Here is a 26,698-nt window from a genome sequence, read left to right on the forward strand (position 1 = left end):
TCAATAAATGCAGACCCAAATCCGCCACTGAGCCCCAGCGCGTTATTATGGAGAGCGCGGGTTTATCCGGACCCACTACCTCCCCACGTCTGCTGGGGCACCCTAGCTCGCCTAGGGGCTAACACCTCCAGCCGCGCAGGAGAACAATCGGAAAGGCGATCTGCCGGAGAAGCGACGCAGAGCCCGAGGGACGGGAAATCTGGGGGCCACCTGACCGCCGCGCTGGGGTTGACAGGAGGCGGGCCGGGTGCGCCGGACCGGCCGGGGTGGGGCGGGGTGGGGCGCAGTCGCGCGCCCGGCCCCAGGCCCCGCCCTCCCCAGCCCCGCACGCTCCCGGAGCCGCGGGGGAGGGGACCCGAGAGTGGGCGGTGCCTCGCGCGCGGGCTCGAGCGCTAGCGCCCGCTGGCTGACGCGTCCCGCGGGCATGCGCGCCGCCCCCGCCCGCGCCGTCCCCCGGGGGCCCGAGAGCGCGCGCCCTGCTGACGTCAGCGGGCGGCTGGCGGAGCGCTGCGCAGGACCAGGCGCACTCGCGCGCTGCGCTCTCCTCGCCTCCCCCTCCCTCCCCGCCCGCCCGCCCGCCCGGCGCGCGCGCGTGCCCTGCCCTCCCTGCCCGCCTCTTCTCGCGCTCCCCGCTGGCCGCGGCTCCCTCGCGCTCTCCCCGTCTCCTGGCCGCTCCGCCGAGCGATGCGAGTTCTGGGCCCCGGCGACGCCGCCTCCCGCTAGAGATCTGCACCCCCAACCCCCACCCCCGGCCCGGCCCTCTGCCCAGCCTTGCCCCGCGCGCGGGGGTCGGAGAAGGCGCCGCGGACGCACCGACGGCCGAGGAGCGGCGATGCACATGCACTAGCGGCACCCCCTAACTCACTCCCTCCACACCCCGCGCCGCCGCCGCCTCCACCTTCTCCGCCTCCGCCTCCTCCTCCTCCGCCTCCGGCAGCCGCGGCAGAAGGACCCACCCTGCCCCCCACCCCACCCTCCGCCGGCTCCGGCTGCGGATCCAGCCTCGACTCCTATTTTATTTATTTTGGGTCGTGCACTAGCTTCGGTGCCTGCAACCCGCGCCTCCCGGGCCCGCGGGCGCCTCCTCTCTCGACTCCGGAGCCCCAGACCCCGGCCACCCTCACCTCGACACCCCCAGACCCCAGCCAGCCGCCTCTAATCTTCGCCGCTGGAATCTTGATAAAGGCTGTCCTTTTGGGGAATTCTGGTCTTTCGACAATTTTGTTCCCAGCCAAGGAGAGGATATCGTGATTTTCTCCCCTTTGAGCCCAGGCTCTGCTCTGTGGGGGGGTGGGGGGCGCGCCGACCCGGGGAGTCGTGCCAGCCGAGTCGTGCGGGCTGTGGCAGGGAAGGGGCCACCATGGGATGTACTCTGAGCGCAGAGGAGAGAGCCGCCCTCGAGCGGAGCAAGGCGATTGAGAAAAACCTCAAAGAAGATGGCATCAGCGCCGCCAAAGACGTGAAATTACTCCTGCTGGGTAAGGACCTCGGTAGCCACCCCCGCCCCTCGACCCCAGCCACAGCTCCCTACCCGACTTACGCCCCGGGAGACCTGGTCCCTGAGTTGGCACCACCATGTGCCCAGGAGCGCCCACCCCGTGCATGCCTTGAAGCCCCCTTCCCATTTCTATGAGCTGACACTCACCAGTTCCCCCCCTCTGTGTCCCAACAGGGGCTGGAGAATCAGGAAAAAGCACCATTGTGAAGCAGATGAAGTAAGTCCCTATGGCACTGGGATTTGTACTTTTATTAAGAATAATTTTATATCTTGTTTTTTATCTTGCTCACCCATATTGCTCTCCAGGCCTGGTTTTTAATTCGTGCACACACAGAAGAGACCCGGTTTTGCCTCCCCTCCCCCACTCCCTACGTTGGTTCTGGGTTCCCTCACCCCAACTCCTGGGGTCGGTGTTTTGGGGGAGGGAAGGGGAGCTCCTCTAGTTGTATGAATGACAGTGTCCGCCATATTGATCAGAACATCACACTATTGGCGTGCTTAGGATCATAACTCTCGCTCTTGGAGTATTTCGTGTTTCGCTGCCTCCATTTCTATCTCTGCCTCATTCTTTTCCCCTCCTCCTCCTCCTCTTCCTCCTCCACCCCACCCCTCGAATCCCACTCCCCCCTGCTTCTCTTGAGGCAGTGATTTTGAACTTGACTAAAACATGGAGGGGACCAAGCCCTATCAGATTGGGGTGGAGGATCAAGTGTTTGCTGTTCAGGAGTTTGGTGCTGAATTCCTGGTGGCTGTGGCTTAGACCCTCTCCCCCCCGCACCCCCCCCCGCCCAAAAGCGAGCAAGGGTTAGGGGAGGGGGCGTGCACTAGGGAGAAAGGGTGGGTTTCCAAGCGGATGTGACAGACACAGCCTTATGGAAGGCAGAAGTGGAAGGGGGAGACTGGCTGTGGGGCTGAATGAAAGCAAGTCTCATCTGCCCTCCAGCCCCTCCTCTCTGGCCCTGCCAGCCTTTGGTCTTCTGATACCCGCAGGTTCCTGTCACTGGGTAGCCTTTATCGTTACATTTACACTCTGCTTAGGCCAAGTTCCCTGTATTCTACCTTCAATGCGGATTTCAGGCCCTACTTGCCACCGCCCCCTTTCTGCCTTAGATATCAGTTTCCCCTCCTAATTAACTGGAGGTGGATTTGAGTGATGGTTGAAAATTAAAACAAAATGGGATATTCCTTCCTTTCCACATTTCCCCAATAAGGAGCCTCGCCCATCCTTCCTCCTCTCTGGCTTGCTTCTTGCCCCATCCACTCCACGGTCCCAGTGAGCCTCCAGGCAGCTTTGCCTGGGGAGGGGTGGCCGGCAGGGAACGGGTGCGTGCCTTCCGGGCCTCCTGGCCCTGTTTCCGTTGGCCTGTCAGTTCGGGACGGAGGAGTTCGTTAGGACCGTTTAGCGAGGGTTCCATGTCGCTTTGCTGTGACACCTTCGTGCACACACAGCTCCTAATTAGAGGTTGCTGTGCAGTAAACAAAAATGATTATTTTTCAACTTGACAGAATAGCCGAAGTAATTGCATCCCGTAGGAAAACAATGGAAAATAAAAACCCCTTTCGAGGGAAGGTGGGTGGGAGACAAATCGCACTTGCGGTTTCAAAACCAAGAAGAAAAAAAAAATCTTGCATGTGTAACAGGCATGACAAGCGAGTTCCAGGCGGCGCCATGATGGTAGAGAGCAGCGACTAGGAGACAGTTTCTCCCATCTGCTTGGCATGTTCTTATTTGCGTTCGAGAGCTCCCGGGGGCTTTCTTCTCACAGGCCCCTTCGGCTAGCCTCACCCTTCTGAGCCACCAGTAATTTGGCCTGGGGTTTGGTTTCTCTGGGGCTTGTGCAGACCAAATGGATGGGGAGGCGGGGCCTGGGGAATTGCTCTTTGCAACAAGGTGCATGTTGCATCTGCCTGGAGCCCTCGCGTGTCGGGAAATTCAAACCGCGCCACCTCTTTCTCCTTAGGGGCAGGTTTCAAAACTTAACAAGTCTGTAATCTGCTGTGGCAGGCTGGGAGTCCGGTAGAAGCCTCCTAAGCTGGGGTGAGGTTTCAGGCGTTGCAAGTGGTGGACAGCGCCCAGCCGAGGCTGGAAAAGTCGATGGGGTTGAGCTCGGCGGTGCTCGGCTCCGCTCGGCCTGGCCTGGGCGCGGGGCTCGGAGGATCTCGACAGCGTTCGGAGCACAGTCGGGGTCCAAGCGGAGAGGGCCGAGCGGCTTCGGCGGCTTCGGAAAGGCCCCGAAGGCATTCGGAAACCCTCGGCGAGGGGAGGGCAAAGGAGATGAAATTGGGGGTGTGGGAGGGGATGGCAAAGAAACTTTGCATCCACTAAAGTAGCTTGCTACCTGCTCTTTCTGAACATGCCTCATAAATTAGGTTGATTTAATAAGAGGTTTAAAAATACGTATTGAGTCCCCAAAAGGGTAACTGCCTTTTTTTATTCAAAGAAAGCTTAGCTCTCTGAGGAGATCGGTGTGCCACTTTAGAATGGAAATTCCCGATTAAGTCCTGGGGCACGAAATCTTAAAGGGAGACTGAGGAGACATTCTGAGGAAAGTCTTGTGTGCCTTACTTATATTGGATTGTACTGAGGAAGATGTGTTGAAGTGTCCGATGTTTGATTCGAGTAAATCAGAATGAGAACATTTTCCTCTTTCCCTGCATTTCTTCCTTTTTCTAGTCCCACAAGCACCTTTTCTGTGAAAACTGCCTATCCGAACTGAGTTTTTGTAATTGATTTTTGTTTGTTTGTTTGTTTCCCTTTAAGAGCAAAATGTGCCAAATCTCTTTAGGAAATCGGCTAGATTTGATCAGAAAGTCCACCAGAAAACTGGTGAGCACACCAGTTTTGCCACAAAAGACCCAGCTGACCTGCCCTCCTGAAGCATTCATGAATGGCAGTTTTTCCTATGAGCTGGGCTTGAAATAAGTCAGAGCAGGGCCTCTTGCCAAGCTGGATGCAGGACTTGTTTTATTAACCACAAAATGTGAGGTTGGTGTCATTGTATCCCGGTGACAGATTCTTTGGAGTCCTCACCTCCAGAGATGGGTTTTGAGATCACCATTCGAGTGAGAGTCATTTGTAGCCAGGGAAGATTGTACTTTCTGGGTGGGGCCAGGCCAGAAAACCTCGGTAGCATTTGCAGAAAGCAATTTCCTGTTTCCCTGTGCAATATGATTGGTGAGGAGCCTGTCAGGCCATATGTGTAAGTTAATTCAGATGCTGTGTTATTTCACCTAGGCAGATGAAATTAGATGGTTACAGAGTCTGCTGTAGGTGACACCCACCCTGTGAGGAGCCAGGGATTTCTAGTGGGGATTGGACCTAGTAAGCAGAGTCCTTTTGGTTGAGAGGAAGAATATTGATATTCGCATGTTATCAGATCCTTTGTCAGCAGCATTTTCAGAAAGCAAGGAGCTGCTTCAGTCAGCTTGTGTCCTCATCCAGGTTGTGGTGTGTTGAGTACAAGGAGCTATCAGAATATGTGTCCGTAGCAGCTGAGATGCAGCCCTTAGAGACTGGCAGACAGAGATGCTGCTTAGAACAGAGCGTTATTACCCTCATCAACCTAGGACCATTACAGAGAGACACCTTTGGAATTTTTCTACTCAATATAATACATTTGGGGAAGTTTGCATCATTTTCAGAAGCCTAATTGCCATCTTTAAAATCTTTTATAATTTGTGAGTGTGTGTGTGTGTGTGTGTGTGTGTGTGTGTGTGTGTGTAGAGGGAAAGTTCATGGACTCTGTTCTTTCCTTCTACCTTTGCATGGGTTCAGAGATCAAACTCAAATTGCCAGCCTCATGACAAAGTGCCTTTATCCACTGACCTGGTGCTGCTTTTACCTTCATATTCTCTCTCTCTCTCTTTCTCTCTCTCTCTCTGTCTCTCTCTCGCTCGCTCTCCCATTTGTGTTTGTGACTTTGAATTAATGTTTGGAAGGTCTCTGTCATGCAATACAAAACATTTAAGTTCTGAGACATGAACAGTGATGGTTGAAATAGTGCAAGTATAGTTTCTCATGGCCTGTGAGTAAGGGTGGCTCCTTTTCTCTGCATGGCACTTTAAAGGACTTTGCTTGTGTTCTGGGGTCTGTGACCTCACCTGGGATATAACCTCATCATTTTCTTTTCAATAATTAGTGATGCTTTTACACGGACTAATAAAAATTTTAAGGAGAGTATAAATTTTATTGGCTTTCTGAACTCTTGCAAAGAAACGTCTTCGAATTATATTTTATGATGCATAGAATCAATAGAGTGTCACTTTATCTGACCTCCCTGATCTGATCACTGGGTGACAGAAGCTGGGACATGCCACTGTAGAATGACCCTGGAGTTGTTCTGAACATTACAGTTTGCCTTCACTCAAGGTGCTACGTTTGCTGGGGTACTTACCGCACATTCTCTAGAGCATTAGGTTTTTGCTTTGTTTTGTTTTTTAGTAAGTAGAATTTAAAGCTTGCAAAAAGACTTGGCTTGCTACCTAGTAGACTTCACCTGTATAGGCAGAATGAAATGGAACATACATTTTCAGAGTACAATTTTTAAAAGAAATTTAAGGATTTGCCTATTGAAGCTATCGCTATTCACACAAACACCCAGCCCTTACAATGGAGGCTTAGTATACCACTCTGCTAGGGAAGGTGGTGGTTTTGAAAGGTCATTGTCTGCCAAAAAGATGGTGGTTTCCTCCTCCCAGCTGACCTTGACTTTATAACTGGGTGTCAAGACCATTTGGTTGGCTTCAAGCCTGCGGTGCTTTCAGCACCTAGTGAGTGACAGGCATTAACAGAGGGGGAGGTGACAACTTGCAACCATTACTTTGTGAAAAATACAGCCATCTGAAAGGGCATTTCCTACCCTTGCCCAAAAGTCTCTCAGTGACAGTAGCAGTCCACTGAGAGCTGCTCTTCAATATGGTGGGCTTGTTGTTTCTGCAGTCACTTTGTTGTCTGCCCTCCCTCCCCACTTCTGTCTCCATATTTATTCAAGTAGATGTACCTTGCTCACCGGAGACAGTGTGAGTGCGAACAGAATGTCAGATCCAGTAGCAGCAGAGGAGTCCTCCCTCACTGATGGATGGTGCTCTCTCCCTCCTTGCTGTTCACTGAGCTGTGAATACCAGCAGACCTTCTTGCCAGGAGAGCAACCAGCAGTCCACCAGATCTCATCAAGAATTGGCTGTGCAATTCTTGAACCTCAGTGGATTCTGAGATGGAACCTGCATGCCTGAGGAAAGCCTGGGGTCACTGGATTAAGTAGGGGAAGGATTTTTTTGCAGACTGACAAGGCAGAATAGGAATCCAGCATTTCTTCCCCCATGCTCGGGATTGGTGCTCAGGTGCTGGCTTGCTTCTTTTAATGCCCGGAGCACCTAGATTCTCCAGAGTTAGGCCAAGATCACTAGTGGTTTTCTGTTGCTTATCCTACAGTAAGTATGTCAATTAACTCTAGAGCTCTGAACAGAATAGGGCCTGCTTTTCTGACATGTGCTCATGTGAATGCATTCATGTAGGTGCAGGCACTTGATTTCCCTGTATGCCAGGATGTGTTCAGTTAGACCAGTGGTTCTCAATCTTCTTAATGTTGCGACCCTTTAATACAGTTCTTCATGTTGAGGTGACCCCCCCAACCATAAAATTATTTTCACTGCTACTTAACTGTAATTTTGCTACTGTCATAAATCATAATGTCAATACTTTTAAAAATAGAGGATTGCCAAAGGGGTCAAAACCACAGGTTGAGAATCTCTGGAGTCCATCTTAATCTGAAAGGCAGCTGGTAAGCCCATGATAGGATATGGTTCCAGGCTGAAAAACATTAGGGAAGGGTTACCCCCCCCCACCCAAACTGACACTAGCAAAGAACAACTTTTAGCTCTAAATAAATTAGTATATATGTATGTATGCCTGTTATGCACATAACTGCATGGGCTTAAAATCAGGTGCGTGTTTGTTGACTGCATTACAGAAGGCCTAAAGGTGCTCAGATGAACTATATTCCAGGAATCTGTTTAAACTTCTATCCCATGTGCATCTTATCACACCTTTCTTATTATGCCACCTAGCCCTGGGAGAAAGGACACTGTTGAGCAGTCAGCAGTTAGTAGAGGGGGCGAGAGAAGAAACAGTGGTGGCCTGACTGCCCAGGGAGATGGACGGCTTCCCATTTAGAGAAGCTGGTTAGCAGGTTTCTCTGCAATAGAGAGATGTTAAGAACATCATTCTGGCTGGGCAGTGGTGGTGCACGCCTTTAATCCCAGCACTTGGGAGGCAGAGGCAGGCGGATTTCTGAGTTCGAGACCAGCCTGGTCTACAGAGGGAGTTCCAGGACAGCCAGGGTTACGCAGAGAAACCCTGTCTCGGAAAAAAAAAAACAAAAAAAAAAACAAAAAAAAAACAAAAAAAAAAAAACATCATTCTGCATCCAGGCTGCTGACCTTAGAATCTCAAGTCTGCCACCAGATCTGTGAGATTAGTTACTTACCTCTTGGTGTCTCTGCTTACTTGCCTATGAGACAGGGCTGGTAATCTAAACAACTATTTATTTAAAGTTGGTGCAAGAATGCAATGAGTTAACGTAGGAAATAGACCGTGCCAGGAACATAAAAGTCAATATACAAAGGTTAGTTCCATTTTCTTTCGTTTGATAAGTGGGCATTTATTTCCCCTATGCAGTTCTCTTGGAAGTATGGATTTGGATGACCTCTGAACCCTAGAAGAGGGACAGTGGTTCACACTCTGCTCATGGCCTCTTCCCCTTGCCTACTCTGCAGCACCAGTTATATAACAAATCATGTCGTCATAACTGATGTGACATTTTTGATGGTGCAGCTGCTTCAGCCCAAGAGACTGGGGTGATGTTACAGAGTGGAAAAGAGCACCGAACCTGGGGTACAGACCGGCACCCCTGCACCTGCTTGTGAGAGCAGTTTCTTGAAAGAGTTGAACCAGGTGTGCTCAAGTCCCTTAATGGGCTATGAAACTGAGAGTATAAGCCCAATCTCTCTCTCTCTCTCTCTCTCTCTCTCTCTCTCTCTCTCTCTCTCTCTCTCTCTCCTTCCCTCCTTCTCTCCCTCCCTTTTCCCTCCCTCCCTCTCTCCCCCTCTCTCACTCTCTCTCTTTTGCCCTCAGTCTGACTCTCTTTTCTCCTCTCCCTTTTCCCCCTCCCCCACTCCTTAGCATCTTGCAATACTACACATAAAAGCTGAATTATGGTTCTATCCTGAGAGTGTATGAGCTACCCATGAAAGTTCTTTTACAGGTGATATAACTATACAATAGAATCTAGACCATAAACCCTGCCAGCCAGCAAAGTCATAGTACTGAGAAGCATTTTGACAAAAATATGTCTAGCCAAACTTTTCATGGAGAAATGGTTCCGAAACCAAAAAGTCCTGCTAGCGTGAAACATGATGTCACTGGTAGAAGAAAGAACCAGAGAGAAGTGGTTTGTAGCTTCTAGGATGTTCAAAAATGGACAGAGACAACCCTGCCATTCACCATGGATGGCTGCATGTACAGGAACAAGTCTGGGTTTGGATTCCAAAGGGCCAGAAAATCAGGATAGGGAAATATCTTGTCATCTTTGCTCATTCACTGGTTGACTCTGGGCAGACTATTTAGCCTTTCTTGGCCCTGGGTGGTTTGTCTCTTACCTGTTGGATGGCTTCCACTGTGAAATTCCTCTAGTGTCTTTTCTAGCTCTAAGGTACCAGTAAATGTGAAGAGAAACTTGGGAGCTGGAAACACAGGAGGGAGGGTGGGAGTATCTGGCACCACAGTTTTCATCTGCTGAGCTGCCTTTAGCTCTGATAGTCTTCATCGAGAAGAGGAAAATAGTGTGCTTTTCATAGCACAAAAAAATTAAGGTAAAATAAAATTCTGCAAGACTAATAGAATTTGCCCCTTGCTTTGTAAACTGTCTGAGAAGCAAGCAAAATGGCAACTGGAAGGTGACATACAAGAATAAAACTCCATGGCCAAGGATTTACCCTGAATTCTAGGTTTGTCTTAGATCACAGGTAGGTTTTCTATAGAAGCTTGTTACCTGTAAGTCAGGAGAGATGACATACACTTATAAGCTCAGAGAAACACAAGGACCACTTCGTGGGATCAGCTCAGTTTCCATAGGAATGTTTAGAGCTATAGAGAAGGATTCTGTCTCAAAAGAAAAGGATGAAAGAGAGGAGGAACAGGAGAAAGAATGTTACTTATAAGCATACCTTCCCTGTGCTGTAAAGTGGCCCAGGTCATCTTTGACCCCCACCCAGTGCATAACATGAATTGTAAATTAATTAGATGTTAATGTGTTTGTTCCTTAGTAGTCTGGGTGTCCCTTCTTGATTCCTTATTCTCACAGGCACTAGAAAACTGATGCGAAGAAACTACTCACAGAATACTGACTGAAGAAAAGAACAAAAAGAAATAAGGTGCATAGGAATGAATATGCCTCATTGGTTTGCATAAGTCAGAATAATATTGAACACTTTTAGTGGCTATGGATGTTCAATCCGTTATCTTCATTTGTGGTTTCACAACAACTCATGAGGAAATAGCATTTCCGTTCTACAGATAAGAGGCAAGGATCAGAGACATTAAATAGTTTGCCCAAGGTCATACAAGTTACTAAGTTAGTGGCAGTCTCATTCAGACAATGATTTGTCTAATTCCAAGCCTGTCTCTTCCATTGCAACACCACAATAGTTCTTAATTGGTGACTACCGCCAGTATGGACAATGGAGAACTGGAATCTGGGGTGTGAAATCCATCTATAAATTGGATGTCACCAATTTTGGCCAAGGTTGGTGACTGAGAGACTAGCACAGGCCCAGTAGTACTGCTATTCTTCTGAATGTAGTAGTGCTGGTAGTCCCCATGTATCATGTTGATTTGGACACCAGCAGTAGTTTTCCCTAGCAACCACCCCGATAGCTCCTGTCTTTTCTATCCCTGTCTTTGAGATATGAGCCATGCTCCCTTGGCAGCAGAGGGAAACTGCTTCTGAAAGCATTGGCTTTGACTCATGGAGGTGGCTTAGTGAAGACCATGGGGGGAGACAGGAAAGAGATACAGCCACAAACTCATCCACAAGCATGAGGCCAGGATGTCGTGCACATAGAGAGGAAAGTCTTACTTAGTCCCCTAGTCTTGAGAAACCCAGAGCTTCCTCAATAGAGGGTTTTATGTCTGTATGTGCAGTGTGTTACGTGAAAACGGGGTGGCTTCTCAGATGGGGAGGTCAGGGAAGTCAACTGAGTAAAATGGCTGTGGGACAAAACTTCAGAACAAGTGGTAGTTAGCCAGGTGGAAAAAGGGAAAGCCAGCAGAGGACAGAATGTACAGGCTGGATATGTCACCCAGAAGATACTGGGGATGTGGGTAATTCTCTCTCTGATTGGGGCAATGTGTGAAAAAAATGTTACAAAACAAGGGAGGAGAGGTGAGGTGGACACCAGATCAGGAAAGATCTAATGTGCTGTGCTAGCAAATTGACTTTATTCTAAAGATACCAAACTACCACCAAAAGGAAATAGGTGGCAGGGTCAGAGCATTCAAGTCAGGGAGAGCAGATGGAAAGTCACTTGTACAATCCAGGTGGGAAGCCATTTGGAACTAAGTTAAGGCAGCTGGGTGGGGCAGATGGGGGAGGGGGAGCAGGGAGAGAGGGAGGGAGCAGGAAGAAGGCATATTTGGGCAGTGAGGTGATTAAACTTGCCTGAAGATTGATTGAAAGATCGATTGAGAAAGAAATTAATTGTTGACAGTATTGACATGAATGTGTCCAGGATTCCTGGTTGGGGTCTCTAATGGATGCTTATTCCCTTAGCTAAGAGGAAGAAAGAAGGAAGGTGTAGGGTGAGAAAGATGGCAGTTTGGGCAGTGAGTGCTATGGAAGTTGATTACCTCAGCAGGCCAAGTGGGCTGGGCAGAAAGCCATGCACACATACTCACAGAGAGCTCCCAGAATAAGAACTTCAAAAGAACGGCCTGAGATGGAAAGGAAGAGGGACCCCAAGGCAGAACAACATCATGAAAATAAAGGCAGGGGCCACTGAGGATGAGATACTACCAGTGTCGGAGACAATGAAGGCTACCAAGTGTCCATAAAGTGTGGCAAGTTGGTGATTTGAACAAGAACATTCTCGGTGGTGTGGTGGGAAAAGAGCCAAACTGTAGTAGGGGTTCAGTGTGTGGTCTGAGGAAAGTGGTAGGGTCATGAATGGAGACCTGCTTATCTCATGCTTCCGCCTTGGAAGGGAGGAGACTAAGGTGAGGTGTGAGGCAGAGGGGTAGGGGCTGAGGACAACCTGATTTGTAGTGTTCTCTTGGCTAACATGGGATGGCTTAGGTTCCTTGCAAAGCTCAATTTGTGGTGTGGAGGCTCAATGGACACAGAAATTAAAGGCACGGAAAGGAGAGGATGAGGGAAGGAGCAGGCCCCACCCCCACCCCCAGTTCCTGAGGATGCACAGCTTGTACTGAATGGGGCCACACCATGTTTCCTGCTTCTGATGGACCCTTAAGAACTGAGAGCAAGTGGAGGAGAAGGGGGAAGGGGATACCTCCACCTTCCCATTTCTTTTCCTCTCTGAAGTGGGAAAGAAAGCTGTGCTTGCTTACTGGAACTCCAAGGACTTGTCTCCTTTATTCTATTCAGACCACTTAGCCATTCATATATCCAGTACTTACCTACTTCCTGTTACATGCTAGGTATGGCTTTATGCGCTTAGAGATTCAGTGGTAACAAGGCACGTCTACAGGACATCAGGCAGTCTCCATGTGAACATAGTAGTAACATATTGTTTTGTTTTGTTTTTTTGAGTCACACCTTTGGAACAGATCTTGGGCTGATTGCAGAAGGCTCCAGTTCCTACTCTCAGAGAACTGGATCCATCACAGGAGATATAACCAGATATATGAAGGTGGTGAGAGGCAGCAGTGGCAGGTTTAATTTGGGTAGGAGACTGGGTTGAATTGGGATGGGGCTGATTGGAAAAAAGAAAGCTCAGTAGATTCCTCTTACTGGCTGCAGGCCAGTAGTGGAACTGGTTGTCATTGCTGCTCAGATATAGAAGTGGGCACAAGATTCAGGCTTTCCCATGGGTAGTGACCCTTGGGGTGGGCATGTGACATTAGCCAGGCCTTTCTCTGGGATTTGTATGAAAAAGAAGCTGGTCAGTTGTACCGAGTGATGAGCAAAGAGGGTGGAAACATGGAGCTGTCTGAGGCCAGGTTTGCACATCTCTGTTGTCCCCTACAGAGATCTTGCTTAGTGTGAGACAGACAGAGGCTTTGAGAGTTTGGGAGACAGGGAATGGGGAGGAGAGACATCTGATGGTCCTGCTGCAATCTAGGAAGTTGAGAGAGCCAATCAGATCCTGCCTTTTCTTCTAAGTGACTTGACAACTAGTTTTTTGCTGTTGATTTGATGTAGTGCTGAGGACTAAACTCAGGGCCTTTCACACCCTACTGTGCAAGTACTTCTACCACTGAGCTATGCTCCGAGCCCTATCTCAGTGTTGACATGGGATTCTGTCCCTTATAGCCGTAATCATCCCACAGAAGGGGAAGAGTTTGCAAAAAGGCCTAAGGAAGCGTACTAGGTAAAGCATAAAATCAGGACCTGGGCACAGGTGGGGCCCTCATGCAGAGGAGTGGTAGACAGTTTTGCCTCTGACAAGGTTGGGGACTTCAGGGAGTATGACAAGTGATTGGAAAGGAGGAATAAGACTGGCTTGTAAGTTCTCCTGATCATTAGGTACGGAGGTAAAGGGAAGAGATTCTTGCAGGCAGACTAGTTTCTGGTGGGACTTAGGCTGAGAGCATCCTTCTGCTGTGAGTCTGTGGTGGAGCTTATACCAAGCCAGCAGGTTGGAAAGCAGAGTAGCAGGAAGACGCATGGCTCAGGAGAGGAACCAGGTCCAACCACGAGCTGGTGTCTTGGGCGCCTTAGAGTCAGTTTCTGGAAATGCTGACCAGTGTGTTTTGGAGGAACTTCTTTAGCTTAGAGAAGGGGTCTGGTCTAGAAGAATGGGGCTCAGCTACCTTCCTGGTAGAATCTTGGGAGTACATGTCATTCCCTGGGGTACTATGGACAAAAGGAATCCACAAGGTCGACGTGAGCCAGGGCACCTGCATGGGTCCCTATGGGAAGCTCCACCTAGCAACGGGGTGGAGAGGTCAGAAGCCCTGGAGGAAGCTGAGAGTGACAGAGAGGGAATGGGCATCTGGAAGACATGAGAAACGAGGAAAGGCTACAGTGTTCTGTGACTCAAGCTAGTGACCTCTGAAAGAGCAGTTTCAGTGGAGGAAAGGGACAGGAGCCAAACTGAAGAAAATCTCAGTGGCAGAAAGAAATCTAGACTAAGAGTCAAAAAACTTCAAATCCCTGTGGCCCTGGCAAGTACCCTAGTTCGACAAGGTCTCAGCATTCTGCATGTAACATTTGGAACCTGGACTGATCTGTTAAGTTTCTGGCTCAGTCTAAAGATCAGAATTTGAATCCTGCTATTCAGCAAAACAGATGCTCTCCGGTAAGGGGTTCCCTCTTCCTCCCATGGCCGTTTCCAGCTGACATAACAAATATAGCAAAATTAACCTTTCAAGTCCCTAGTGCTAAGGGAGAAAGAAACTGGGATGTCAGGGAGTTGTGGACACACACACCTGTTGGTCCACATGTTTTCTCCCCTGAGGATGTAGAGATGTGTGTCCCATTGTCAGGCTTGCCAGAAGGACCAGGTGCTGACTAGAAGACAAAGGCAAGACAACTTCTGGAGTCCCTGAGTGAATTTACATGGAGAGGATGTAGGCTTGTCAGCCTGACATGGCTGTGTTGGGAGCTCCAACCAGGGCAGGTATAAACAAGCCTGGGAACCCATATCTTAGGAGGTAGACTAGCCTGAAGGCACTGGTGGGCAGAGGCAGGAGGCTACTGATACGTCTCTGCATTCCCCCACAGACCACCAGCCCCACCAGTGGGAGGCATCTGGGGACAGGTGGTGGAATGACAGAGCCATCCGTTCTGCACTGCCTGCCTCCGTCTCCCTGCCCCCCGCCCCATGTGAGGCTATATGGCCGTTTCTTCTTTGGATGTTTCGTTAGACCTGTAGCCATCAATGGACCTCACTACTCTGCCATTGACACATGGGTGTTTACTTTACAAATATCAGTGGAGGACCAGCTGCTTTTGGGCACTTTCTTCCCTTCCAAGAATAGAGTTCAATAGGATGGACAAATTGCTGTCGTCCGGATGTGACAGTGTTAGGGAAGGGACACGGTAAATAAATAAGGAAAATTAGGTTATTTCACAGAGAGGTGTGTGTCTCCATGGAGGAAATTGGGATTAAATAATGGGGGATTGTTAGGGAGAGAAGGGATAAGAAAGCAAGCTGGAATGCAAAGGCACTGAGGCAGGAATCAGCAGAAGCTAAATTATTGAGGCTGGACCACTGGGATGGAGGAGTGAGACCTGATAAAACTAAAGAGGCTGACAGGGCAGCATATGGGCCTGGTAGCTGTGCAGTAGAACCTGGGTCTCATTATGAATGCCATGAGAGATGTGACTGTATATTTAAAAGATCCCCATAGGGCTGGTGAGATGGCTCAGTGGCTAAAAGTACCTGCAGCACTACACACACATACATATACTACACTATACACACATACACATGCACACACACTCATATACAAACCACACACACACACATAAGAGGAGGAGGATAAGTGTAAAAATTAAATGTAAAAGTCTAAAAGATCCCTCTTCTATATTCAAGAAAAGACAAAACCAGGAAGACAGAAGTTGCAGCATTTTGGTTTCAAGGGACTGAGATGCGGGCTGTGGGGAAGAGTGGACAGACTATCAAGGCACACAGGGAGCCCTGTGGGGGGAGAAAGCAGTCCATGTCTTAACTGTGCTCCTAGTTATACAGCTGTGTATTGTTTCAAAAGGGTAGATTTACTCTGGGTTAATATATTCAATAAACCTGTCTAGTAAAATATACAGGATGCCAGGAGTATATATATAGGTGTGTATATAGGTCATACCTGTAATCCCTGAACTCAGAAAGTTGAATCAGGAAGATGGCCAGTTCGAGGCCTGCCTGGGTTGTAGAGAGACTGTCTCAGAAGTGGGGATAAGGAAAAAGGGGATAAGAGAACATGGAAGGTAAATATGACAAGGAGGTGTTATATAAATGGATGAAACTGTCAAAGAATCATTTTAAACTACAACTTAAATTTAAAGGGCACTATAGTAAGCTTGAGCAAAATTGTCATATATGCCGTGTGGAGGATGGTGACAGAGGCCTGGAGGGAGAGGCCACCAGGCAGATGGGCCGTTCCTTCATCCATGCCTTCTTACAGCTTAGACTGTATTGCATGCTATTCCTGGGAACTTCCTCACATCGGTTTATTGATGTGTGTTCCTAGTCTTCCTGTTTACACAGCTTTCCTTTACAACTGTTGTATAAGCTCGAGTGGATAGAAGCCATCTGCCTCATGGGGCAGGCCCACAGGACGTGCTTACCACATCAGTGCCCTTACATCCAAGGGCCACCTTCAAGTTCCTCAGCCCTTTGAGCCATGTCTAGTCTAGCTGAGCAGAGAGCATAGATACACATGTCACAGTATTCCCATTTTACAGATGTAGAAATCAAGGCGAAGAGAAATCCATCCAGCAGCATCCAGAGCCATGAGCTGTGGTGATATAGAGTTTGCCCTTTGCAAAGCATCAGTGTGGTGGTGTATGTGTGTGTGGGTGGGGGGGGGGGTTACTCAGTTTCTCCGAATCTCAATCATGGGCAAGAGATAAAAAATAACACATTGCAAATACACTGTAAGAATTAAATGAGATGATGCTACTGAGTTAGCACATAGCTCAAATTCCTGAAACGATAGCTATTGGTATCACTTTATTTTAGTAACAAAATGGTTTCTTGTTACTAAATAGTACGTAGCCACTGCTGTATAGACGGTGGGGTCCAGCATTTTGGGTCTCCGGGTGTCTCCAGCTATGACAGAGCTAACTCAGTTTAGTGTGTTCTGAATACCAGTTGCTCAGTTCAGAGCTAACTACTTTTTACCAACTCAGATACTTAAACACACTATTAATTACGGAGCACTGCAGACAGGAATTGCATGTCTGCCCCTTATAGCAGAGCTGTTTTTGTAGTTGGTGAGCTCTGCCAGCACATGAAATGGAAGTCTCACTGGTAGCTCCCACCAGGGTAGACATCGGGGAAGACTCCCTGAAGGAGTAACATTGAGACTACTTTTAGGGCTGCAGAGAGGCTCGGTGGTTGCTTTTCCAGCACCCATGTAAACTAACCACTTCCTGGAACTCCAGTTCCAGACCTGGCCTCTGCAGGCACTGCATTCACATGCTGTGCAAATACACATACAGGCAAAACACCTATACACATAAAGTGAAAATAAATAACAAAAAAAGGGAAAGAAACTGTCTTGCAAAGTTAATTAAGAAGCTGTAGGGTTGCTTCAGCGTTAAAGCAGTGGCTGGTTTTACAGAGAACCCAGATTCGATTCCCAGCACCCACATGGTGGCTTACAACCATCTGTAACTCCTGTTCTAGAGGATCTGACAGTGTTTTCTGGCCTCGGTAGACACTAGGCTCACAAGTGGTGCACAGACACAAATGCAGGCAAAATTCTCTTCATATAAAATATTTTTTTTTAAAAAATTAAAGAGTGAATATATATTTCTAATACTTTTTGTATTTTAAGACATTTTATTTTTAAATTATTCATATATGTGAAGTCCAGAAGAGAGCATTGAATCTCCCTCCTGGAGCTGGAGTGATAGGCAGTTGTGAGCCACTGATGTGAATCCTAGGAACGGAACCCTGATTCTCTCTGTTAAGAGCAATTACACACTCTTAAGTCCTAAGCCATCTCGCCAGCCCCACGTATATAACTGTTACATAAAACAGAACATACACAAAATGCAGTTTACATCTCTTTCAGATGTTTTTGACAGGCAGTGCTTAAGTAATTATCAGTATGGGAAAAGGCAGGATATTGCTGGTACCCAGGAATGCCTCTAAGTGTCCCCTCCCAGTCATAGCTCCCGCCTCCTCCCTGGGACCTTGGCTTTTCTGGCAGGTGTCTCCATTCTTTCTATAGAGTTCACACCAGTGTATGAAGCCATTAATTAGACTGTCTAGTTTTTGCCTGAGTTTGACATAGTTGGAACTATACCACTAGATATTTCTTGTGATCTTTATTTTCAATATTATGTTTATAATATTTACCCAAATTGGTATAGATAGCCAGGATTTGTTCGTTTTGATTGTTATATAATGTTATATAACATACTGTATCATTTATTATTATTAATTTTATGTTTTATGGAGTACCCATAAATATTTGTGAACATTCATGAAAATGTACTACATATTGCATATTTCTTTGCTGTGTGGTATTTATTGTTATACACCAGCCATGACTGTGCCATTTTTAAGTTTGAACCGACTATAAAGAGTGCTGCTTTGAATGCATTCATGTGACTGAGTGTGTGTGTGTGTGTGTGTGTGTGTGTGTGTGTGTGTGTGTGCGCGTGTGTGTTCTGGAGCATGTGCATTTGTAAAGGGTTCTGATGTGAATTGGTAGGGATTTTAACTGCATGGCATGCAGCGCTTTCCGCACACTGTGACAGTAATGTTTTCTATCAGACTAGTGGAGGGACCCCTATTGTCAGACGTTTCTTTTCTGCCAGCTTTCAGGGTAGTGGGTCTTTACTGTGCGTCTGCCTCCTGTGTTCTAGATGGGTCTAGAAGCAGAACAGTTTTCATGTCTATCGAGCAGTTGTTTCCTGTCTTGTTGAGCATCTTGTTCCGAGGTTCTGATGTCCTCGTTAGTTTGTAGGCACTTGTCGTTGTCTTTGTTCTGTGTTGGTTCTGTTCTGTTGCTGTCCTCTCGCTCTGCTGATGGTGCATCTGTGATAAAGACATGTCCTTATTTTAATGCATGTTTCCTTTCTCTTATAGCTACTGGTTTTTGTGTCCTAGTTAAGGAGCTTTTCTTTCAAGGTGAGAAGTGCTGTCCTCCTTTCTTGTCACTCTTTTCAAAACACTTTTGAGGTTTTTCCCCTTCCTATGTAGCTATTTGATTTACCAGTAATAAATTCCTGTGTGCACTGTATGATAAGGTTCCAGTTTTGTTCCTCCCTAAATGGATGCTCACTTATTCCAGCAACATGGAGAAAGCCATTCTTCATGTCCCTATTTTGTGAAGTTCTCTGTGCTGTGAATGATGTGTTTATACACAGGGAAAAGGAGGAGTTTCTTGGCTGATTTTATTCTTAATCCATCACCATAAAGTATCTCATATTTGATTTAGTGAATCTTCTTGCTTTGTTCCTTTTTTGTATGCCCAAGCTATTGGCCCTTTAAGTACAAGTGCTAGAATTTTTATATACAACGTGTGCATGCACATACACGCACACAACTTTCTTGTGACTTTGATTCTTTGAATTCTCTAGTCTGTTTGATTAGAACTGATGTCTTTAAGTGTCTAGAGTCTTTGTACTCCATGAGCATGTTGTCACCTGGAGCTATAGTTCACCTGTGGGTTCGCACCTGGTGTCATCCTTGAGTGTAGACAAATGTGTAATGGCATGTATGTCTCATTGTAATAGCATAACTAGAATTTTCACTGTTCTAAATCTTCCTGTGCTCCCTCTACTACTAATCCCCCTTTCTCTAAGCCCTGGCAACCACTGATCTTGTCACTGTTCTCATAGCTTGCTCTCCTGAAAGTCATAGAGTTGTAAGCACATGGAGAATGTGGCCTTTGCAGATCAGCTTTGTTTAAGTTTCCTTCATCTCTTTTCATGCTTTAAAAGTCCACTGACTGTTAGTGCTGAACACGATTCTGTTATCTGAATCACCATAGATTTCTGCTTTTTCTGCTTTTATGTACATGGTTGGAAGTCTTCATTGCTCCCAAATTTTGATGATTATTTTTATAGTTACTAGGTACTGTATATTTCCAAGTGCAGGTTGGAAAAACAAAAACAAAAAACAATTACCACTAAATTATTCCAGAGTGAGTATGCATATACACGTCAAGTCCCCACCAGTAATGTATGAGAGTTCCTGTTGCTCTGTGTCCTTCCCAGCATTGTGGTGTTGTCAGTGTTGTGGATTTTCAGATCTATGTGTAGTGGTTTCTCAGTAATGTTAATCTCCTAATGACGTGATGTTGGGTACCTTTCCATTGACTCATTTGCCATCTCTGTGTCTCCTCTAGCAAGGTGTCCTTTGCTCATTTTAAAAGCTAGTTGTTACTGTTCATATTGTTGAACCTTCAGGATTAGAACAGTTTGGAGCCAGAAAGATGGCTTGGCAGTTAAGAGTACAGAGAAGAGCAAAACTTAGTTTCCAGCACCAGTTGTAGGTAACTCCAGCTTCAGGAGTTCTGACACTCTCTTCTGGCCTGGATGCACACCTGCAACTCTCTCTCTCTCTCTCTCTCTCTCTCTCTCTCTCTCTCTCTCTCTCTCTCTCTCTCTCACACACACACACACACACACACACACACACATTCACAAACAGTTTAAAAATAAAATAATTAGTGTAGTTTGATGAACAGTATTTGTCAGATTCGGTTTTTATATTTTCTTTTAGCCTGTGCCTTGTCTTCATTCCTTGACTTTGTAGAAAATTTCTTTTCATTGTTTCTGGTATGTAGAGATAGAATTCACTTTGTGTACTGATTTTGTATTCATCAACCTAAAATTTTGTATAAACTCTAATACTTAATCCCTGTGACTGGAAGCAGAACAAGAACAAATCTGATCTTATTTCTCCTGATTTCCAAAGAAATAACTTTCAGGAGGGACTGGGAAAGCCAGCTGTGGGGAAGAAAAGGTACCATGTTTTGGACACCTGTGGTTTGAGATGCTTAATAGGCACGGCCAGTTTGACTCTCACTAGAGAAAGGTCTTGTTGAAGAGAAGTTATCCAGGCCTTACTCAGGATCGTACCTTGGCTTGTGATTGGAGAACCAGGGCTGGAAGAGGCCTGTGTGCCCTGCCATGTGTGTGCCACATGTGTCCTATGACTACATATCATCTATATTGGAGTTCGAACACTCAGTAAAACCCTCAGGCCTCCTGTTTTCTCCTTCTGTCTCACAAGGCCTTCCTTCCTTGGCTACTGGCAGGTCTTCTGCTGCCTCTTAAAAAAACTGTATCTACAGATACAGATGCAGCCTGGTTAATGTCAGCTCTTGGTTGAATTCCTGCCTTGAGTTCCTGCCCTCTCCACAATATTCCCTCCCCACAGAGGAAGTCAATTACCAACTTATTGGATTCTAGGAACCAAATTAGGAGTTACCTTGGGTAGTCTTGGTTCCAGAATAGTGGTTGGGATTTTACCACCTTGTTTTGTTATACAGTGGATTACAGAGAATTTACGTATGTATCATTCTCAGCTCCTCCCTACCAACTGGTGGATGTTAGAGCTGCTTGCAAACAGGGGCAGGGGTTGCTGAAGGATCCTGGGGTTCTCTGAACACAGTCCAGGGGAGCTTTATTCAGGGTGACAGCTTCCTACTCTGCAACACATGGCCCTTCCCAGGGTGACAATAAATTACGCAACTGCAGAATTAAACAATGGAGGAAAGGAAGGGGCAAGCTGGATCTGAGCCTGGCTCTGAACTGTGAGCGTGCAGACCTCAGCTACTTGGCAGAGGAAGGTCCCTAACACCAGAGAACCTCCAGCCGGAAGTCCCGCACAGCACTGCTTGGGAGGGTAGGCCTGACTGTTTAAAGAATGGAAATGTTCTTTTTACTCTGTTTATCAATTCCAGGAGAGTTCTAGAAACTAGGAGGGACATTTACAAAAGAAATTAGTCCTGTGGTGTCTGGAAAATAACTTGAATGCCGAATAAGGTAGCAGTATTTAACCTTTGCCTTAATGGCCTTAAGTTGTCATTTTTTATTATTGCCTTGTGCTAAAAAACAGCGTCCCCGAGGACAACTGATATACAGCTATTTGTCCTTCCCCACCCCACATGGTCGTGAGTGCAGTTAATTCCTCTTTGATAGGCTTTGTGTAATTTCCCTGTCTCTTCACTTGCTGACATCTGTCATACCTGGCTGCTTCCAGTGTTCCTCCAGATCCACCATTTTCCCTCTTCTCTGTGCTACTCTCTGAATCTATAATGGCTCAGGAAACTAAATGACCAGGCTTGTCACGGTAGTGTGTAGGACAAGAAGAAATAGGGGGACCTGTGAGCATGGTAAAATAAAAGGTGGATGCTTATGCTGTAGAGCATGGGCTTTTTTCTTCTTCCATTTCTGCCTGCTTGTGACACAGGACTGCATACAAATGAGGTGGCGATGGTGAGAGGCTGCATAAATGTTTGTGGTGGTGGGTAGCTGCTGCCACCGTGTTCTCTAACTGTCTACAGTTACTCATTGTTTCTGGCTCCCAGCAGACTGTCAGTCAGTTCACAGAAATTGCTGGTCAAATAACTTTCAGAACGCTGCATCTTCAGTCAAGCTGCACCTTTGGTACAAAAGATGCAGGCCTTAGCAACAAGAAGGTAGGCATGCAGCCTCTCAAACACAGGTGCCTGTGGTGCTTTCTATAAAATGGTATGGGCACACCTGGGTTCACCTTGGGTGGGGCTGCCTGACAGGCAGAGGCATTTCCAGGACCCTAGCCATGGTTTGGCATCATGGCATCTGCCGACCTGCAAAAGCTAAAAGCTGAGCCCGATCCAACTGCTGCTGCTGGGTCAAGATGCATATTAGCAATTTTAGGAAAGCAAGCATAAGAATTTGGCTGTTTCCAGCTGTTACAACCATCACATGAAACTGGTTGGAGAAATACCTTATGCCTACATCACTGTTAACTCATGTCTTCCGCTTTGTAGATGCATCCTGAGACCTGACTTTGTACCAAACACAGTCTTAGGTATTGAAACTGAGGCACACAAATCTCTGCCTTTAAGGATTGTCTTACATTTTAATGAGGGGAGGCAGGCAATAAACAAGTGAAATGTGTAGGATCTTAGCTACTGATAGATGCTGTGATGGAGAATGAAGAGAAGGGAGGAGGAAGGGGAAGAGAGGAGCTATTAGTGTTTAACAGCAGTCAAGTAAGCCCACACTGAGAAGACGGGATTGAAGCACAGACTTGGTGGAGAGGAGGGATCTTCCAGAACACACAGGGGAAGAGTGTTCTCCTGGCAAGAATAGGAAGTGCATAGGCTCTGAGTCAGAGGTGGGCCTTATGTGATCACACATACACACACGCATAGCTGGAGTTACAAATGAACTACAAAATGTGTGCTCTTGTCATGGTTATCTGTGATGTGTCTCATCTACAGACAGGAGTTGGAAACGAAGCTTTGTCACAGACTTTTTGTCTTTCGGACATTCAGACTGTTAGACCCTTGCAAGTCCTGCTTTGAGAGAGAGAGGGAGCGGGAGTATGTATCCTGACCCAGGAGGAGTACTGAAAGAAGAATGGAAGGACTCTTACTATAAATGGACTGGGTTGAATCAACATAGTCTAGCTGGGCCAGGCTTTTCTGGGTGGTCTGTAGGAGATAAGTACAAGAGTGCATGGGTTGCCTGGTCCAGCTGGTCTCCTGGTAAAGGAGGTTCCTGCCCCAGCCCTGCCCTTGTTTTCCCTGTTACCATCACCAGACCACAAATACTGCGACTTGCAGTAGACTGACTGCCAGACCTCAGTCAGAATGCTGACACAGGTGTAGGCTTGGTCTTGGGCATGCTTAGCAAGCAAGCTCGTAACCTAGCTATAGATCCTGGTGACCCAGAGCTGTAGGACAAGACTCTCCTAGTGCAGCCTAAAGGTTGAGTAGTTTGCAAGTGAACACGTATGTTACTGTGTCTCTCACACAACAAAATCATGGCTTTATAGGTAATCCGTGCTTAGGTGAACTTAAAGGTATTGGCACAAAGATGAAAATGGCGTTTGAACAATGCCAGTGTCAAGCCTGCTGTTCGAGGGATTCCTACACTCTTGGATATGAGAAAGTGCTTTGGAATTCTCTGCCATCCTATACAGATGCTATCTTAATCCTACCTTATGTCCAGGAGCTGCCACATTTATCATTTCATCTTCTTAGCACTTGCTTATTGGTTGATCTCTCCCATTACCTGTGCTGGACTCCGACTCTCCACTGCCATCCCCTGCCCAGTCCCCTCAGCTGTCTTCTGGCAGAGCTGTTTCTGCCTCTTGCTGTCCGACTTAGCCACATCCCATGCTATCCGAATCTCCCCGCTCCTAAGTTGACTCAGGGCTAGAGCTCCCTTGGCTGTGAGGATGCACCACAGTCAAGCCCACCACACTGATCCCAAGCTGTCCTCTCTGCAGGATGCCTCTTCCCAGGCATTTGCCCACACCCCTGCCTCTGCAGCTGCAGATGCTGAGGTGCACGCTCCCTCTCTCCTCTTCTGCAGATCTGACCTGCAAAGAAAGATTAGCTCAAGTCTCCTCTGCTCCATGGGCAACCCTCTGCACACTAACCCCACACTGGCATCACCATTCTTGAAGCTTAATATCTGATACCTGCCCTACCAAATTAGAGGTATTTTTTTATGTGCTGGTGCTATTCAGTAGTGAGGATGTCCTCATCTATTCCAGCATTGCATACGTATAAGTATATGCAGAAGCACAGAGAACAGTACCAAATGGTCCTGTTCACTAGGAGCCCAGCAGCAAGCTCTGCATAGAAGCTATTTACAGAGAAGCAGTTTCAGCACATGGTGAAGTGCCAACTCCAATGTCAGCCTTGCCTGGGTTGATCCTGTCTGTGCTACCTTCTAGCATTGTGACCTTGAGCAAGTAAGTTTGAAGATGATAGGAAATAATGGGGAGAGAGAGAGAGAGAGGAAGAGAGAGGGAGAGAGACGCCTTATAATTCCAGAACTGAGGAATCTGAGGCAGGAGGATTGTCATTAAATTTTAGGCTAGCATGAGCAATATCACCTGTCTCAGAAAAATATGTTTTCAAGCCAGGACTAGGAACACAAGTATGAATAACTATGGCTGTTGCTGCTTACTAATCGACAAACATGTGGTATGTGCAGAACTCGCTTGCATATACAGGCTGTAAGTTTCTTATGGTGAGAACCCTAATCCATATTCCCCAACCTTTTAGCCAAATAGGTCTGTGTCATACAGTGAATATTTGTGGTGATTTATATAAATGTAGTGGCCCTTGTTCATACTGCCTTTGGTTTTCTTATATAGGGGGTCTGATTGTTCAGGCAGCACGTGTATAGTAGAGGATTGCAAATTCAATCATCAATAGGAGGAGAGGAGCTCGGCCCTGTGAAAGTTCTGTGCCCCAGTGTAGGGGAATGCCAGGGCCAGAAAGTGGGAGAGGGCAGGGTGGCAGGCATGGGGAAGTGCGAGGCAACAGGGGTTTGTTTTGGTTGTTTTTGTTTGTTTCTTTGTTTTTTGGAGGGGAAACTGGGAATGGAGAAATTTACATGTAAATAAAGAAAATATCAAAAAAAATAGTAATGTAAGTTGGTGTGAAATTTCAGCTTGTATACATGACATACAGTTTGTGCATTTGCGTCTCCAGGGGGTTAAAAATGACTGAGCCTATCAGAGCACAGCTCTTCATTGAGTGTTTGTTATGTGCAGGGAGGGGGAAGAGCATACTCCTTCCCCTGCTGAGGACGCTCCCGTTGTTGATTGTCCTCTCTCTTCTCTCCAGGCCGAAAGCTGCACCTCATTCCCTTTCTGTGCAGATCTTAGAGCTTTCAGCCATTTCCAGCAGGTCTAAGTAATAGGAGGAGACTGTGGTGGGTCTGCAGGCCTCATTCTGGTCTTCCTTAGAGCATAAAGTCTGTAAGAAATGGCATTGTGAGCAAGGTATCGAGCAGATACAGGCTAGGCATCTGTCAGACCCATTGAACTGTGCATGTTATACATGTTAGATTCATGTGTATAGATTATATATAAATAATCAAATTATTAAAAAGCTAATAATGATGGGGTTTTGTTGTTGTTGTTGTTCAAAATTAAGTAATGCCTTCCTGAGTCCACAAATCCCTAAGAGTCCAGTTCTTCAGGAGGTGGAGAGGGTGTTGGTTGGAAAGGTTTTGAGCCCTCAGAAGGGCAGAGCAGTCATTTCAGTTTTCTCTACTCACCCACTTGCCTGTAGCCACCTATGAGCTCCCTCAGCCTTCACACTTGTCCCTGAGAAGAGCTAACCTGGAACTGCCCAGCACAGAAGTTCATGGCACATCGTGTCCTTCAGCACTTACTTGGCTGGCTTTGCAAGTCGAGGGCTCAGTTTCTAACTCTGTCTGCCTTGAATGAGCCTCTGACCCTCTTCTGTCATGGCTGCTGAGGGTACCAAATGATGTAAAAGCCTTACCAAGGCACAGAACATAAGCTATCCACTCTGTGTACTTCCAGGTCTGCTCGATGACTGATGTGTGAGAGAACTTAGCATAGAGGGCTTTGGAGTCCAGGGATTCTGGGCACGGGTACTAGAGGACAGCCTGATAACATTGGCCCAGGCCTTTCTACTTACTTGCTGGTAAGGTTGGCCACCGCTATTAATCCCCTTTCTCCCATCTCCCAAATGTAATATGGGGTTGATGCCAGTGCCTACCCCATGGAACTTCACTCAGCAGGAAGTGAATTCATCCAGGTGAAATACTTGGGCCAGGGCTCAGTCATGTAGCTAATATCAGCACAGGCAAGGCTCCCTCCCAGACCTGGAAAGGGGCTCTTCGCCAGGCAGAAACAGAGGGAAACAGAGCAAGTCTTGTTTGAACAGAACTGCTCCGTGTGTTGGCTCCATTTTCTATGCCTTAGAACTGGAAATTTGTTATTTTCTGTATTTGATAAGTTTTTCCATGGCAAAATATTTTTTAAGGTTTTTTTATTGCATTTATTTAGTGGTTGAGCATGGCCATAGCCTGCGTGCACAGCACACGTGCACAGAAGACAGCCTGTGGTAGACCTCTCCCCCTGTCATATCAGTCTGACAAGGAAAAAGTCAGATCATCAGGCTTGGCAGTGAACCCTTTTCCTGCTGAGCCATCTTACGTGCCCCTATGCCAACACCTTTAATCCTCTGAGTTAACCTAAAAAATAGGAAGACCCCTGTGACATGTCCTTGCCTTCAGAGACTTGCTGCAGCATCAATTGGAAGCTCTCTTAAATTCATGGGGGGGGGGG

At 47.1% G+C, this 26,698-nt stretch overlaps 3 protein-coding genes across 11 annotated transcripts in view; 2 read left to right on the plus strand and 1 right to left on the minus strand.

The window, feature by feature from the left end:
- LOC116069890 overlaps positions 1-3,669 on the minus strand; it is a 17,964-nt gene extending 14,295 nt beyond the window's left edge. The window contains exon 1 of one of the 7 annotated variants that reach the window (XM_031340897.1): positions 1,789-3,669. The gene's annotated coding sequence lies outside the window, so the exon portion shown is untranslated. The other 6 variants (XM_031340893.1, XM_031340898.1, XM_031340896.1 and 3 more) reach the window with 6 other exon arrangements.
- LOC116069893 (artemin-like) lies at positions 329-1,202 on the plus strand. Its single transcript, XM_031340900.1, has one exon. It carries the CDS (start codon positions 425-427, stop codon positions 845-847), a length of 423 nt encoding a protein of 140 aa, XP_031196760.1. The 5' UTR covers positions 329-424; the 3' UTR covers positions 848-1,202.
- Gnao1 (G protein subunit alpha o1) overlaps positions 531-26,698 on the plus strand; it is a 158,198-nt gene continuing 132,030 nt past the window's right edge. Inside the window, exons 1-2 of one of the 3 annotated variants that reach the window (XM_031340888.1) lie at positions 531-1,478; positions 1,673-1,715. In XM_031340888.1, coding sequence (XP_031196748.1) covers positions 1,361-1,478; positions 1,673-1,715 — 161 coding nt within the window. In that variant the 5' untranslated portion in view covers positions 531-1,360. The remainder of the gene's footprint in view (positions 1,479-1,672; positions 1,716-26,698) is intronic. The other 2 variants (XM_031340887.1, XM_031340889.1) reach the window with 2 other exon arrangements.

Source organism: Mastomys coucha, unplaced genomic scaffold, assembly GCF_008632895.1.
Source record: "Mastomys coucha isolate ucsf_1 unplaced genomic scaffold, UCSF_Mcou_1 pScaffold22, whole genome shotgun sequence".
Classification (NCBI taxonomy): domain Eukaryota; kingdom Metazoa; phylum Chordata; class Mammalia; order Rodentia; family Muridae; genus Mastomys; species Mastomys coucha.